Source organism: Oncorhynchus keta, chromosome 37, assembly GCF_023373465.1.
Source record: "Oncorhynchus keta strain PuntledgeMale-10-30-2019 chromosome 37, Oket_V2, whole genome shotgun sequence".
NCBI classification, from domain to species: domain Eukaryota; kingdom Metazoa; phylum Chordata; class Actinopteri; order Salmoniformes; family Salmonidae; genus Oncorhynchus; species Oncorhynchus keta.
This window is the reverse complement of record NC_068457.1, coordinates 1,608,933-1,626,717: the sequence shown is the minus strand read 5'-3', so window position 1 is coordinate 1,626,717 and position 17,785 is coordinate 1,608,933. Positions and strand designations below refer to the sequence as shown.

The 17,785-nt window shown below is 41.4% G+C and overlaps 1 protein-coding gene across 8 annotated transcripts in view; it reads right to left on the bottom strand.

Annotated features, from left to right (window-relative positions):
• The window catches only part of LOC118370052 (chromodomain-helicase-DNA-binding protein 6-like), a 90,720-nt gene extending 75,559 nt beyond the window's left edge, over positions 1-15,161 (bottom strand). For 3 of the 8 annotated variants that reach the window (XR_004822728.1, XM_035754822.1, XM_035754823.1), the window contains exons 1-3: positions 14,336-14,553; positions 13,177-13,226; positions 213-748 (exon numbers count right to left, since the gene is read on the bottom strand). Coding sequence is in view for 7 of the 8 variants with exons in the window: in XM_035754822.1 (XP_035610715.1) it covers positions 213-748; positions 13,177-13,226; positions 14,336-14,441 (692 nt within the window). In the remaining variant the exon portion in view is untranslated. The other 5 variants (XM_035754825.2, XM_035754824.2, XM_035754826.2 and 2 more) reach the window with 5 other exon arrangements.
• Positions 15,162-17,785: the final 2,624 nt, after the last annotated feature.

Here is a 17,785-nt window from a genome sequence, read left to right as displayed (position 1 = left end):
TACGAGTGAAGAGTTAAAGCAGAGTAACAGCAGGGGTTCTGACTTCTTGTAACCCACCTAAATTATTTTAATGGGATTATTCCGCACTAGACAAACACAACCATGTCTCTAAATACAACCAAGATTTTACCGGCTAACTACCCAAGAGAACCTGGTTGCGACACACCATTGGAAAAACACAGTGAATGCACTAGTGATCAAAAGCCCCTCACCTGGGTTTGCGGCCCCTCTGTCTGGGAGGAGAGGGGGCGCTCTTGCATTCTGAAGGAGGTTGGGGCAGGGCCTGCACCTTGGGTTTTCTTCCTCTCTTCACCTCTTTTGGTGCCTTCACCTTCCTGGGCTCCTTGAAATTGCGCAGCAGCTCCTTCCCTTCTTTCTGCTCCCTCTTTTTATTTGGTTTCAAGTCTCTCTCCAAGCCCTTGTGCTGCCAGGCACTGCCAGGCTCGCCCCACTTGTCTTTTTTCTTTTGTTTCTTCTTCTTCTTCGCCCACCGCCCGCCCCCTCCATCGTCCTCCTCTCTGTTGAGGGGTGACGAGGGGGCGCAGGGGCTGACCGAGCTAGTGCTCGCCTCGCCCATCCTGGGGTGCTTGGAGTTGGCCATGCAGTGATTGGTCTGACCACCACCAAGGTCCCTGATCTGGTCCTTAGAGCCCAAGGTACCCCTGGGAAATGGAGTTTGTGCATTTTGGGCAGTTGCATTAGAGGCGGTTGTAGCTGGAGTGTACTTTTGTAAGGGGGTGGTGGACATCTGGAAAAGAACAAGAATGGTGCAATGAAGATACAGAAAGATAAAGGGCTAGGGAAAAAAATGCAGGTCATGCCTCTATCTTGCAGTCATAATGAGAGTGAATGGTCGTCACAGGGCGTACATCTGCAAATGTAAACAATGTTTGCCAGTGTTCAGAATCACATTACACAATGGCAACAAAAATCAACAAAACTTGGGCTTTCTTTGAGTAAAGTCTCAATCAAATTCTCCACATATTAAGACCCTAATATAGTGACAAATCTTTCCGTGTTAAATTAGAGGGTAAACCCAAAGTCTGCAAATCCCCCGATATTTAACGGCATGCTCAGAATTCCATTAAGGGTCTCCCATGTTCCTCGATCCCTTCCTCAAAACGGCCATCTGGGCTGTCATAATGCAGTTCAATTCTATGGATAAACAAACTCCACAAGAAAACTTCCCCATGACGCATTATGACTACTCCTTGAAATGCAAGCAGTCAGAGGGCATGTGCTGGTTTACCGATACAGCAAAGTTGTGCACAATACTAATAAGCCAACGCATATTCATAGGACCCCAGAACCTTTGGACAAGTGTACGCTCTCTACACCTGATGAGAGCAGTGCAACCTCTCCCAACAGTGACCACAAAATTATAGATTTAGGTGAGGATGCATCATTTGAACGGAAAGTCTCCATCGGATATATTTTGTAATCAAGTGAGTGCAGTTTGGTTAAAAAAAAAAGACGCAGTTAGGTGGAGGATGAAAGTCTGTGAAAACTATTTTATTAGCATGGCAAACTGGGTATGAATGAAGATTAGAGTGAAGAAATATGAAAGATGAAATAAAAGGCCCCGTACAGCTGTTTTGAAATCCATAAATAATTTCTGGGTAACAATAAATAAAAATAAATAGAGCCAAATGGTAAAAACAAAGTACCAAAAAACAATTTCCCGCCCCTCCAATTTCTCAAGCAAGCATTTTGCCAGGACTATCTGGGAGTGGCCTAAGATGCAGAGCGGGGGAGGGGACCAGCCCAATAGTTACAATGGAATAGTAATTCCCGATCCACACTGTGGAGCATGTTGCATCAAATCAGTGCAAAATGAGAGATCTCTAAGCTGAAAACAAGTTGGCAGAGACATTTGAAAGTGTCTTATTGGTCGACTGCATTATTCTTTCATGTGATCACTTGAGGAACAAGACTCCAACAATGCAAAATAAACTGGAAAAAGGCCATGTAGCTGTTCCAATAGACTTGCTAGCTGTTCCCATAGACTTCCAGTCATTGCGCTAACGGCAGTAAGCAATTGCACTTCAAACCGCATGCAGACGTAAAAATGGTATCCGTGAGTAAAGTAGAAAAAGGGGTTCTACTAAGCTAACATATGGAATTGTATAAGAGTCATACAAAGGATCATTTAGCTTTTTGATTTAGAATTTTAAGACCCCTTTTAGGTTAAAAAATAAAAATATATTTGATGAAACATTGAATTTGTCCTTACTGCTATTAGCCCATAGAAATGCATTGAATAAACTGATTCATTCATGGAAAAAAAAAAAAAATTTAAAGATGCATCATAAGTAAGTCTCAGTCCTATATCTGAGCAATATGAAAGTTCAAGACATTTTCTATACTTTTTACCCATATTAAATCAATGAATCTAGGATTACAGGGACTCTCCGCAACTACATTCAATGTGCAGGACAAAATTGATTAAGTTGGAGCTCTTCTCTGTCTGCATTAACAAGGACAACAGACAGGTCTTTCCATCATTGTATGATTTTTTTGTTTGCAAATTAACTCTAGCTTACGGACAATGTGATAAAGCGAAGCACCCGAGTGAGTTGTGGTGGTGAATTACACAGTTACTTTCCAAAACGGACGACACAAACAACTGGAATCGTTATCCTTTTCATGCCCTGCCTCCAATCCACTTATCGATATCTGAACAAGAGAGCCTCATCGAAATTGCAATAAGCGGTTCTGGGAGAATTGTATTTATATATCAGAAGACACTGCGAGATTTCTGGATTGGGCTGCGCTCAGTTTCTTGCCTTGGCAAATCGCGCTGTTAAGACACTGATGCCCTTTGCAACCACGTACCTATGTGAGAGTGGATTCTCGGCCCTCACTGACATGAAAACTAAATACAGGCACAGACTGTGTGGGAAATTATTTAAATCCAAGACTCTCTCCAATGCAAGATTGCAGAGTTTATGTACATCCTTTCAAGCACACCCTTCTTTGTGGTGAGTTATTCACAATTTTCAATGAACAAATAAAGTTTTATATTTAAGATGGCTAAATAAAGAGTCAAATTTGTGATTATTATTTGCGCCCTGGTCTTATTTGTGCCCTGTTGTGACAAACTCACACAATTCTTATGTTTAAGAAATGTATTGTATAGTGTGTGTGGCAGGCTTACAATGGCAAAAACAACTTTGAGTGTGCGCTGACCCTGGTGCTTGAGGTGGTACGCAGCTGGAGGTTAAATGTTTGAAGGGGTATGGGACTATAAAAAGTTTGGGAACCACTGGACTATAGACTTGATATTGAGGGAATGCTGGCTAAACTCAATTGGCAACTATACTGTAATTATACTGTAATGATTAATATTTTAATTCTGATGGGTGGAACATTATTTGAGCCATGACATTTTTACACAAGTATGAACAAGAGCTAAATCAAGCCATTAGTGAAGGTCATACACAGAAAAGCTCGGCATTCATCACCAGGATGTCTTAGTCTGACCCAATCTGTTCCTCTATGCTTTTGTGTTCATATTGTGCTACAAAATGTTAAGCACTTCATGTAACTATAATCAAGAGTAATGCTAAGATGTACACAGTAACAAATACAAAATGAGTCCCAGAAAGCATTATTTTTTTATATATATTTTTTTAAACACCTACTGTTCGAGAAAAATCATTGATTTAATATAGCAACACTAATTGTATTCATGAGAATTAGCAGCATATCACATCCCAGTAGAGAAGTTTGTGTAAAAGCAGATATGGCACACTTCATGTGATAAGGGCTATATTGGTGCAGTCCCATTTTGAGCAACATGTTATTTATAAACCAAGGTTGAGGACATGTGGAGGGGCATATGGGACAACTCATGCACAGGAGGATAATAATGTCAATGAATCAGACTCCCAGTGCCGGGAATCAGGGCCGTCGCCCTGGAAACAGGCTCTGTATCAAGTAGCAACGTAAACATGCCATCTCTATGGTAACCCTTTTGTTGCCAGCTGACAGGACTATTTGACATTTCATCCATTTTGCACTTAGACAGATGCTACCTATAGCCTGCCCCCCTGCTTTGGTTAACAGCTGCTTTCCCCAGTCTTCAGGCTGAACAATCAAAAGGGAGAAAGTCAACCACAAAATATGATAGTCAGTCTCAAAAATAGAGCTCTTAATGAGTTTTGTGACATTGAAAACAAGTTCAGCATTCAACTTGCCTATAGAAAGAATGCTTCTTTTTTTACATGAAGAGAACATAAAAACAGACCATGATGTAAATGACACCTCTCCAAGTGAACCGACCTAACACTCATACAACGTTCACCAGCTTGCAAACAATGGACAGGACAAGGCTGCAAACAGACAAACTGGTAGCGCAAAGATTGAATAAGACAGAAAAGCCATGGACATGTCTTACTCCAAAATCACAGGAACATTCCTTCTCACCGTGCTCCATACCAACTCCTTTCATGCCTTCTGTCTGTCACGATCCCTGTCAAACCCTAGTGTAGTAGTCCACAGTGTAACCCTCATCCAGGTTCCCATCTCCAGAGCCACAGACCTGCTGGCACATTGTCCTGAGGCTTCATGGCTCTACATTTCCCATGCACCTTCATTTGCGACTGCACGCACGGCGCCCAGTGACGTGCTGCAGTGTACACGCTTGCCAGCCAACTCGGTCAACTACAAACAAGCTGCCTGCAATCAAATTCCCTATGAATCAATACAGTCTTCCGAGCTGCTGAACACCACAGATGCAGTCAAGTCTATGCTTACCTGTGCCTTCTCCCTAAAAACACTGACACCTATCCAGCAGAAATGGTAAGGCTGCTGCCATAGGACGCTTGAGGACTGGGCATCATTCAAATGTAACCTCTCAGGAGAAGCATGGGGCTGCAGGGTGGTTTGGGTAGGGAAATCCAGAGAGGAGTGCCAGAATGAATGCAAGCACATGGGAGAGCAACATCTTTCTTCCCATGTGAAAGGGGAGGGCATAAAGTGGTGGGCATGGGTTGAGGCAGTTTCTGAGCAAGAAATAAATGAGAAACAAAAGAGACTAAGTGAGATGGACAAGTGAAACAGTTGAAACTGCAGTTGTTCCATGTACACAAAGCTTGAGTGTTGCCTGCATGGTTCATACACAGGCTAACAATACCAATGCATCTGATACACTTCAGAGGGAGGTCATTTGTCCATTTAGGGGACCGCTTTTGGCCCCCTGAGGTAAAGGTTATGTGTCTTAAAAAAGGGATACAACTTGACATGATTTTTGCACTTAAACTTGGCTGTAGTCACTTACTGACAGTTTTTGGATATATTTTGCTTTAGGTAGTGAAGCACCAATTACATTTTTGGCCGATAAAAATATTTTTCTTGCAAAAAATAAAAACGATACCGACATTTAAAGCATTTTAGTACAGTTAAATAGTTACACACACACACAGGGATCTAAGGAACTGCATCTCAGTACAAGAGGCGTTACTACAGTCCATGGTTCAAATCCAGGCTGTATAACGTCAGTCCCATAGGGCGGCGCACAACTGGCCCAGTGTCGTGCGTGTAGGCGGTTAACGTGAATAAGAATTTGTTCTTAATTGACTTGCTAAATTAAGGTTACACACACACCAACAAAATAACTTTTTGGTTTGTATCTATTGATGTCCCCATTACCAGTAAAACAGTCAAAACCTATTTCTTTCACTTACTGTAATGTTTCGTTGTTCAGTCGTTTCATTCTCAACTAGGATTTCTATGGAGACATGTCAAATAAGCTTGTTGACCAATCAGGACCTGAATATGAATGCACGTCACAATTTTACACGTTCATTAATTTACATAGTTGTTACACATTGATTAGACGGTCACTCGTATTTCATATGTCACAATGATTTTAGCAATACATATGCTATGATGCTGGTAAAGTTGTCTCATTGCACCAACAGTGCTAGCTCATGGATGCAAACAACGTTCTTCCCCAAAATCATAGTAAAACGACCATTAGCTAGCTAACTATACAGCTAGGTGTCATCTAACCCTAAATTATAAGACAGTTCTTCTTTGATTAATGGTGGGAGGACCCATCTATGGGAAGCAAGCCACAAGGATTAGCCACAATAGCAGACGTTGCAGTTAGCCTTCAAAATAAAAAGTAAGTCATTGACAGTGAAGCAAATGAATAGAAATAATCTAATAGATCATGCTAAACGAGGTTGGAACATTATATATGTTTACAGACATATCCCAGTATGCTGTTCCCACATGCTTCAAGAGGGCCACCATTGTTCCTGTTCCCAAGAAAGCTAAGGTAACTGAGCTAAAAGACTAACGCCCCGTAGCCCTCACTTCTGTCATCATGAGGTGCTTTGAGAGACTAGTCAAGGGCCATATCACCTCCACCCTACCTGACACCCTAGACCCACTCCAATTTGCTTACCGCCCCAATAGGTCCACAGACGACGCATTCGCAATCACACTGCCCTAACCCATCTAGACAAGAGGAAAACCTATGTAAGAATGCTGTTCATCGACTACAGATCAGCATTTAACACCATAGTACCCTCAAACCTCGTCATTAAGCTCCAGACCCTGGGTCTCGGCCCCGCCCTGTGCAACTGGGTCCAAGACTTTCTGACGGGCCGTCCCCAGGTGGTGAAGGTAGGAAACAACATCTCCACCCCGCTGATCCTCAACACTGGGGCCCCACAAGGGTGCATTCTCAGCCCTCTCCTGTACTCACTGTTCACCCATGACTGCGTGGCCATGCACGCCTCCAACTCAATCATCAAGTTTGCAGATGAGACTACAGTGGTAGGCTTGATTACCAACAACGACGAGACGGCCTACAGGGAGGAGGTGAGGGCCCTCGGAGTGTGGTGTCAGGAAAATAACCTTACACTCAATGTCAACAAAACATAGGAGATGCTTGTGGACTTCACGAAACAGCAGAGGGAGCAGCCCCCTATCCACGTCGACGGGACAGTAGTGGAGAAGGTGGAAAGTTAAAATCCTCTGCATAAACATCACAGACAAACTGAAATGGTCCACCCACACAGACAGCGTGGTGAAGAAGGAGCAGCAGTGCCTCTTCAATCTCCGGAGGCTGAAGAAATTCGGCTTGTAACCAAAAACAAACTTTTACAGATGCACAATCGAGAGCATCCTGTCGGGCTGTATCACCACCTGGTACGGCGACTGCTCCGCCCACAACCGTAAGGCACTCCAGAAGGTAGTGAGGTCTGCACAACGCATCACAGGGGGCAAACTACCTGCCCTCCAGGACCCCTACACCACCCAATGACACAGGAAGGCCAAAAAGATCAAAGGACAACAACCACCGAAGCCACTGCCTGTTCACCCCGCTATCATTCAGAAGGCGAGGTCAGTACAGGTGCATCAAAGCTGGGACAGAGAGACTGAAAAACAGCTTATCTCAAGGCCATCAGACTGTTAAACAGCCATCACTAACACAGAGGCTGCTGCCAACATACTGACTCAACTCTAGCCACTTAATAATTGAAAAATGGATGTAATAAATGTGTAACTAGTAACATTAAAACAATGCCACTTTATATAATGTTTACATACCCTACATTACTCATCTCATATGTACAGTGGGGAGAACAGGTATTTGATACACTAACGATTTTCCTACTTACAAAGCATGTAGAGGTCTGTAATTGTTATCATAGGTACACTTCAACTGTGAGAGACGGAATCTAAAACAAAAATCCAGAAAAATCACATTGTATGACTTAAGTAATTAATTAGCATTTTATTGCATGACATAAGTATTTGATACATCAGAAAAGCAGAACTTAATATTTGGTACAGAAACCTTTGTTTGCAATTACAGAGACCATACGTTTCCTGTAGTACTTGGTCAGGTTTGCACACAATGCAGCAGGGATTTTGGCCCACTCCGGCATACAGAACTTCACCAGATCCTTCAGTTTTCGTTGCTGTTGCTGGGCAATACGGACTTTCAGCTCCCTCCAAAGATGTTCTATTGGGTTCAGGTCTGGAGACTGGCTAGGCCACTCCAGGACCTTGAGATGCTTCTTACGGAGCCACTCAGTTGTCCTGGCTGTGTGTTTCCGGTCGTTGTCATGCTGGAAGACCCAGCCACGACCCATCTTTAATCCATGACGGTGTAGTGTGTTACGAATGGTTTTCTTCGAGACTGTGGTCCCAGCTCTCTTCAGGTCATTGACCAGGTCCTGCCGTGTAGTTCTGGGCTGATCCCTCACCTTCCTCATGATCATTGATGCCCCACAAGGTGAGATCTTGCATGGAGTCCCAGACCGAAGGTGATTAACCGTCATCTTGAACATCTTCCATTTTCTAATAATTGTGCCAACAGTTGTTGGCCTTCTCACCAAGCTGCTTGCCTATTGTCCTGTAACCCATCCCAGCGTTGTGCAGGTCTACAATTTTATCCCTGATGTCCTTACACAGTTCTCTGGTCTTGGCTATTGTGGAGAGGTTGTAGTCTGATTGAGTGTGTGGACAGGTGTCTTTTATACAGGTAACGAGTTCAAACAGGTGCAGTTAATACAGGTAATGAGTGGAGAACAGGAGGGCTTCTTAAAGAAAAACTAACAGGTCTGTGAGAGCCGGAATTCTTACTGGTTGGTAGGTGATCAAATACTTATGTCATGCAATAAAATGCAAATTAATTACTTAAATCATGCAGTGATTTTCTGGATTTTTGTTTTCATTTCCGTCTCTCACAGTTGAAGTGTACCTTTGACAAATTACAGGCCTCTACATGCTTTGTAAGTAGGAAACACTGCCGATTTTGCAGGTTATCAAATACTTCTTCACCCCACTGTATATACTGTACTCTATACCATCTACTACATCTTGCCTATGCCGTTCAGCCATCACTCATTCATATATTTTTTGTACATATTCTTATTCATTCCTTTTCACTTGTGTGTACAAGGTAGTTGTGAAATTGTTAGGTTAGATTACTTGTTAGATATTACTGCATGAACGGAACTAGAAACAAGCATTTCGCTACACTCGCATTAACATCTGCTAACAATGTATGTGACAAATAATTTATTTTTTTTTAAATCAAATTTTATCAACAAAAGACATTGTTAATTTGACGTGCATCTTTGACACGCAAAGACCCAAAAGGCATTCCATAGTATGTTGTGAAGCTATTACTGTCCAACATAGGGCAACATCTGAATGGTGCACTTGGTCACGTTAGTGTGTGCCGGTGCACGACCAGTCGTAAAAGCCAACGTCACCCACGACAAAGAAAGGTTGATTGTCAAGGGCAATGAATTCCATTATCTTGCCGTTAATGGATTTTGCCTTTTGAGTTGTCCCGCTGAAATGTTCTTACGCTTTCAAATGACTGCTCGATCCACACAGCAGACATTGTGGGCTAGGTTAGGAATGCTGTGTTGATAATATAGCGCAAACTTTTACGTGGCGTCATATTAGGTATGCACTTCAGCTACGACATCGGTTTTTCACATCTGTGTTAAACTAGACATTGGGCCGATACCGATGTTGCCGTTTTTAGCTAATATCGGCTGATTCCGATATATCATGCACCCCTAGCTTTTGGTATTTATAATGTTGTCATACACATTTTCTGTATGAATGAGGCCCTAAAACACACCTTGGAGGGTTTGGGGTATCTAAGGACGAGTCCCAATTCTCCACACTTCACTAAAAGTGTGTAATTGCAGACTTCTGCCCAATCCCAAATTGAGCACTAAGCAAGGGTTACCCAAACTGATCCTCGGGACCACAAGGTGTGCACATTTTTGTTTTTGTCCTAACACTACACGGCTGAGTCAAGTTTTCAAAGCTAGACAATTAGTTGATTATTTGAATCAGCTGTGCAGTGCTAGGGCAAAAACCAAAACATGCACCCCTTGGGGTCCTGAGGACAGAGTTTAGGAAACCCTGCCCTTGCGGAGATCTGAGGATTTGACAGGTATAACCAATATGGAGAAACTTCCACCCAGCCTGAGTGGGCAGGGTGGCACTATTACCATTACCACTATTGCTTACACCTATCAAATCCTCTCAGATCTCCACAAGCGCATATGGCGCATGGTTTACAAGCCCATTTGGGATTGGGTCTTTCTGGCAAGGATTTTTACAATAGTGGAAATACACTCCAGCCAATAGCCAATATATCCAGCTAATATTACAAAAAGTATAAGTACACATACATCACGTACTAAAATTGACACCCTTGAAAGAGATTAGCAAAAATGTATAATTAAAATACTGAGCTGTACTGCATGCTCAAATGTTGGGAAATTATATTTTATGCTACACTGAACAAAAATATTTTAAAAAAGGAAACATGCAACAAATTCAAAGACTTTACACAGACAGTCACAGTCACCTTAAGAAAATTAAAATGACATCCAGAAAACCAGTCAGTATCTGGAAACCACAATCTGCCTCATACAGTGCGACATCACCTTCAATATTTTCCTTGATCAGGCTGTTGATTGGGGCCTGTGGAATGTTGTCCCACTCTTCAATGGCTGTGCGAAGTTGCTGGATATTTTGGCGGGAACTGGAACACGCTGTTGTACACGGCGATCTAGATCATCCCAAACATGCTCAATGGGTAACATGTCTGGTGAGTATGCAGGCCTTGCAATTGAGTACAGATCCTTGTGCCGTGCATTATCATGCTGAAACATGATGTGGAAGTGTATGAATGCCACAACAATGGGCCTCAGGATGTCATCACGGTATTGCTGTGCATTCAAATTGCCAACGATAAAATGCATTTATGTTAGTTGTCCATACCATAACCCCACGGTTCAGTCTTCACAACAGCAAACCACTCGCCCACACACACTGTCTGCAATCTTCCCAGTACAGTTGAAACCGGGATTAATCTGTGAAGAGCACACTTCTCCAGTGTTTCTGACAGTTTGTGCATAAGTTCTTTGGTTGTGCAAACACAGTTTCAGCTGTCCAGGTGGCCGGTATCAGATGATCCCACAGGGGAAGAAGCCGGATATGGAGGTCCTGGGCTGGCGTGGTTACACGTGGTCTGCAGTTGTGAGGCCAGTTGACATAAAACGACAGTACCTGAAAATTGAATGTTAATTTCTCCACCAACAGCTCTGGTGGACATTCCTGATGTTGGCACGCCAATTGCACACCTCTTCAAAACTTGACATTTGTGACAAAACTGCACATTTTAGAGAGGCCTTCATTGCCCCCAACACAAGGTGCACACATGTAATGATCATCCAGTTTAAATCCGCTTCTTGATAATCCATCCACCTGACAGGTGTGGCATATTTTGGCAAAGGACAAATGCTCATTAAGCAATGGAAACAATTTGTGCACAAAATTAGAAAATTAAACTTGTATATGTTTTTAATCTACACCAAAACCACCACTGGTGTGTGTGTGTGGCCAAAGAGCTCTAAAGCCTTCTCTAACCTGATTGCACTCCATTGCTTGTTTTTTTGTCCTTTGAGTCTAAACAAACATTGAATAACTTTCCTTTAAGCATAAATTAAAGCTATTCAAAGTTGGTTTAGAAAGGCTCAAATGACCAAAAAAAAAGGAGCGCAATCAGGTTTGTAACTGAATGCAACATTTTTGGGTAGGAGTAAGAGTTAAGAAACGGTGTGTATATCATTAATTACAATGACCATTGAACAGTAAATCCTGCAAACAATGGCTTTTAAACAAATTAGTTTAGTCATTACAGAATGAGCCTTCAAAATTAAGCCTATCAGTGGTTTAGAATGAAATACTGCCATTAACAAGAATCTCACAAACCAGCACTCCAAGAGGACTCCAAGACTAACGAACAGAGTCATGTGTATGGCCTGCGTTCAACATCAACTCAACAAAAGATGAGCAGAGAGACTGTGCTCTTATTGTATGTGTAATGTGTGATGAGTCAGAATCGTAGGTCTGACTCATCATTCAATTCCATTTGCGATGGAACTTAGGATCATAAATAACAAGCCACTTCGGCAACTCAAGGCTGAGTGACAGTGTTACTCTTGATTTACATATCTACTTTTATATTTCAAGGTTGCTGAAGACATTTGTCAACAATGTATTATGTTCTAATATGTATGTATGCATGCATGCATGCATGCATGCATGCATGCATGCATGCATGCATGCGTGTATGTATGTATGTGTGTATGTAACCGTTCAAAAGTTTGGGGTCACTTAAATTCACTTGTTTTTTGTCCATTAAAATAAATTGGTCAGAAATATAGTGTAGACATTGTTAATGTTGTAAATGACTATTGTAGCTGGAAACGGCTGATTTATGGAATATCTATATAGGCGTACAGAGGCCCATTATCAGCAAACATCACTCCTGTGTTCCAATGGCACATTGTGTTAGCTAATCAAAGATGATCATTATAAAAGACTAATTGATCATTAGAAAACCCTTTGCAAATGTTAGCACAGCTGAAAACTGTTTGATTAAAGCAGCAATGAAACTGACCTAGAAGGCCAGCATCCCGGAGTCACCTCTTCACTGTTGACGTTGAGACTGGTGTTTTGCAGGTACTATTTAATGAAACTGCCAGTTGATGACTTGTGAGGCGTCTGTTTCTCAAACTAGACACTAATGTACTTGTTCTCTTGCGCCCCGGGGCCTCCCACTCCTCTTTCTATTTTGGTTAGAGCCAGTTTGCACTGTTCTGTGAAGGGAGTAGTACACAGCGTTGTACGAGAACTTCAGTTTCTTGGCAATTTCTCACAGCCTCTAATCGAACCCACAAATGCTGATGCTCCAGATACTCAACTAGTCTAAAGAATGCCAGTTTTATTGCTTCTTTAAATCAGCACTAATAAACCATTTTCATCTGTGCTAACATAATTGCAAAAGGGTTTTCTAATGACCAATTAGCCTTTTAAAATGGTTAACTTGGATTAGCTAACACAACATGCCATTGGAACACAAGTGATGGTTGTTGATAATGGGCCTCTGTACACCTATGTAGATACTCGGTTTTTAAAAAAGCTGTTTCCAGCTACAAGTCATTACAAACATTAACAATGGCTACACTGTATTTCTGATCAATTTGATGTAATTTTAAATGTACAAAAAACGTGTTTTTCTTTCAAAAACAAGGACATTTCTATGTGACTCCAAACGTTTAAACAGTAGTGCATGTACACGTAGACAAGAATGCAAGTCAAAAAGATACAAACCTGTTTGTCCTTCTTTTGTATTTTCATATTTCTCTTCACCTTCACTGCATCTATGACACAGAAATAAATATCTTTATTGAAGTAAGAAAAAAAAGAAAAAAATACACTAACCTCAGCAGGACCTGGTCAAATTATTTCCAAGGGCGGAAAGAGTTCATAGTTAAAAAATAAAAAACAGCAGATAATTGGTTAGTCACCTTTCTCCATTGATAGAATTGTTACAATAAACCAAGGCTCTTTTTACGACACATTCCATCTAGGCCTACATGATTAGGCACCATGAGCAATTCCAATGTAGCTAAGGCACTTATGATTGTCAGGTGACAACTAGTCTCAGCTATATGTGGGGGAAAAAAATGCCACTACAAGTTAGACATTTGCAAGTTACCTTGAAAGTGATGAGCCAAACTAGCCTACTCCTTCCTGTCTCTACTGGATACAGACTAAACTCACCCCCCCGAATGCACTATTGTTTAGCCAACAAAATCAGACACAACGGTGTTCTTTCATAGCAAACGTCATTTGGGACACATTGTTTGTTTACAAACGAACCTCAAGTGGTTTTCGATTTGTATAATGTGTGACATGTAATTGTTTATGTTTATTTTGTAGTATATCATTTGTGCTTTTATTTTTGCGGACCCCAGGAAGAATAGCTGTGACTTATGCAACAGCTAATATGGATCCAAATAAACTGCAGGTGGCTAGGGGAGCTGCCTACTTTACCTGTGCGACCAGGGGCTTTGTTTTCTGTTAGACCTGGTGTAGTTGTGCGGCATATTGGCTCCACCAAAATTCCACAGGAATAATCGACCTACCTGCGGGAACGTGTCTCAGTTTCATGGCAAAGACTTGAGCTGGCTATCATGAAGTAGCTAGTAGACTGTAGAACTTAACTGCTACAAGTTGCCTGGCAAATTGAAGTTCTTAGCTAACTTATATGATTAAGAAAGCGTTATCAATTCATCTACCAAAAACAACACTAACCGTTACGTCGGCGGCGCCGTGTCCTATTTATATTAGCAAGGTATCGAGCTAGCCAGCCTGCTAACTAATGTCACTGCAATGATGTTATATATTCCAGTCCTTACACGTGTGAACACCCCCTTAAAATCCTCGCAGAGACATCGCAGCTACCCCTCAATATGACTTCACCTACCTGGGCAACACTCACGGGTCAGAGCATCAGTTGCCGAACACTGGGCTTTCTCCGTGCATTTATTTCCAAGGACACAAAAACGCCATGACAGTTTAGAAAAATGCATTTAAAAAAATTAGACGGGGTGTGAGATGGGGAGGGGGCCTCCGTGCAATTTCTTAATCCTCATAAAGCACACGAGCAGATGAGTTCATTCATGAGGGATGCACAAGTTTGAGACTCACCAACCACCGCACGACAACACAGGACCCTGCAATACAACACAGATTAAAAACAGTTAAAATACCTACTTACCTAAAATGGCTACTGCAACAGCCAAAATACAAACAGCTATTATTTGGTGAAGTTTAGCGCTGGCCGCCTGCTACAACAGCCAAAATAATTGGACCCGTAACATTCTATTTTTCATTGGCTGCACCATAGTGCAGCTGGGTCGATGGATATTACCATTGGTCCTCCAGCTGTCAAACAAGGAGTGCCGTTCTAAGTTTGTCTGAGAGCTACATACTGCAAACACCATTGGGCACATTTAGTTACCGTTGATGTGAACCTTCTTGTGATTGGTTGTATTCTACTACTTTGCTTACCATAAAACCGCACGAAAACCTCATTTTTCGGTCATGAGAGTCCCTCGGTTTTACTCTTTGGCCGTGTAGTTTAACACGCATTTGTTTTATTCCTGGTCTCAATTCTGTAAAGATCTAGTGGTTTTATATTTCTTCTTCCTTGTGTAACAGTATAGCCTCCAGCCCTCTCCTCTTTTCCCTTACCTGGGCTCGAACCAGGGACCCTTTGCACACAGACATCGTTACACATCGCGCCACAAAAGCCGCGGGGAACAACTACTTCAAGGTGTCAGAGCGAGTAACGTCACATATTGAAACGCTATTAGCGCGCACCCCGCTCATTAGCTAGCCATTTCACATCGGTTACACTTGCATCTTCCAATCATGATGGCTTTTATATGGAAGCCCATTCCTGCCACACAATAAATAAATTAAAATCAGTATAATCTAAAAATGTTGAGATATGTTGGTCACAATTTCAAGAAAGTATCTTGACATTTTTTAGATAGTATGTATACAATTTGAGACACTATCTTGAAATCCTGACTATTGTATCTCCACATGTTTTAGATAGTATGTCAAAAATGTGAGATACTAATCTAAAAGAAAATTGAGATACGTTAGTCAGAATTTCAACATATCTTATCAATTTTGACTAATGTATTTTGAAATGTTTAGATAGTATGTAAATAATTTGATATACTATTACTACATTTAGAGATACAGTGGTTCCTCAATTCAAAATGTTAAGATTATGCCAAGGCACTGGTAGAACAGTGGCGATTTTAAAATGTAAAACTCCCAACACAAAACAACACTAAACAATTCATTAACTTGGGGCGGCAGGGTAGCCTAATGGTTAGAGTTCAAACCCCCAAGCTGACAGAACGACAAATCTGTCGTTCTGCCCCTGAACAGGCAGTTGTTCCTAGGCCGTCATTGAAAATAAGAATTTCTTCTTAACTGACTTGCCTGGTTAAATAAACGTAAAATAAAAATTGCACTATAACAGTGCCCACAAACTGTTAGGGCTGACATAAAACTGTCCCAACATCAGAGCCTTGCCTTCTTTTCAGCATGAAGTGAATCCTTACCACTGCTACACCTGGCTATCAGCAGAGCCTTGTCTTGCAGCAAAACAGTTAATTCAGCCTCAATTTCTGCCTTTAAAAAAAACATAGCTGAGACGGCTGACTTGCTTAAACAAATGTAGTTTCTACTGACAATTGAGATATACAAACTATGGCATAATTGGACGATGAGCGGATGGATAAGAGGCCATCCAAAAATTTGATTGAAACATTAATGAGGGAGCGAGGATGGAAGTAGTCAATATAGCTATTTGTTCAGCACTTTTGAAATGGACAGCAACAGAATTCAGACCATGGGCCATTTTTACAGTATTCTCCCTGTACACCAAGTCATAACTGTAGGATAAATAAAGGGAGCATATAGGCAGACAATGAAATCTCTTACAATATCATCGACTGCATCCTTATGTAATACATGTATCACTAGCCACTTTAACTATGCCACTTTGTTTACATACTCATCTCATATGTATATACTGTACTCGATACCATCTACCGTATCTTGCCTATGCTGCTCTGTACCATCACTCATTAATATATCCTTATGTACATATTCTTTATCCCCTTACACTGTGTATAAGACAGTAGTTTTGGAATTGTTAGTTAAATTACTTGTTGGTTATTACTGCATTGTCAGAACTAGAAGCACAAGCATTTCGCTACACTCGCATTAACATCTGCTAACCATGTGTATGTGACAAATAAAATTTGATTTGAATATTCAATGATTACATTTCTCTAAAACAGGCTATAGGCTACATGTGCACCACTAACTTCTAACAGCTTACTACACAATGAAAGTATTACTTTCTTCGGGACAGTATACAGTGCATTTGAAAGTAATCAGACCCCTTGTCTTTTCCCACATTTTGTTACATTAGAGCCTAATTCTAAAATGGAATAAATACATGTTTTACCTCGTCAATCTACACACAATATCCCATAATGACAAAGTGAAAACAGGTTTAGACATTTCTGCAAATCTATTAAACATAAAAAACAGAAATACCTTATTAAATAAGTATTCAAACCCTTTGCTATGATACTCGAAATTGAGATCCGGTGTATCCTGCATCCATTAATCATCCTTGAGATGTTTCTACAACTTGATTGGAGTCCGCCTGTGGTAAATTCAATTGATTGGACATGATTCGGAAATGCACAATCCTGTCTATATAAGGTCCCACAGTTGGCAGTGCATGTCAGAGCAAAAACCAAGCCATGAGGTTGAAGGAATTGTCCATACAGTTCCGAGACAGGATTGTGTCGAGTCACAGATCTGGGGAAGGCTACCAAAACATTTCTGTAGCATTAATTGACACCAAGTACACAGTGGCCTCCATAATCTTTAAAGGAAGAAGTTTGGAACCACCAAGACTCTTCCTAGAGCTGGCCACCAGGCCAAACTTAACATTTGGGGAAGAAGGGCCTTGTTCAGGGAGGTGACCAATATCCCAATGGTCACTCTGACAGAGCTCCAGTTCCTCTGTTGAGATGGGAACCAATCTCTGCAGCACACCACCAATCAGGCCTTTATGGTGGAGTGACCAGACAGAAGCCATTCCTCAGTTAAAGGCACATGACAGCCAGTTTGGAGTTTGCCAAAAGCCACCTAAAGGACTCTCAGACCATGAGAAACAAGATTCTCTGGTCTGATGAAACTAAATCAAATTTGATTTGTCACATGCGCTGAATACAACAGGTAGACCTTACAGTGAAATGCTTACTTACAAGCCGTTAACAATGCAGTTTTAAGAAAATACCTAAATAAAATGTTAAAAACTAAGAGAAAG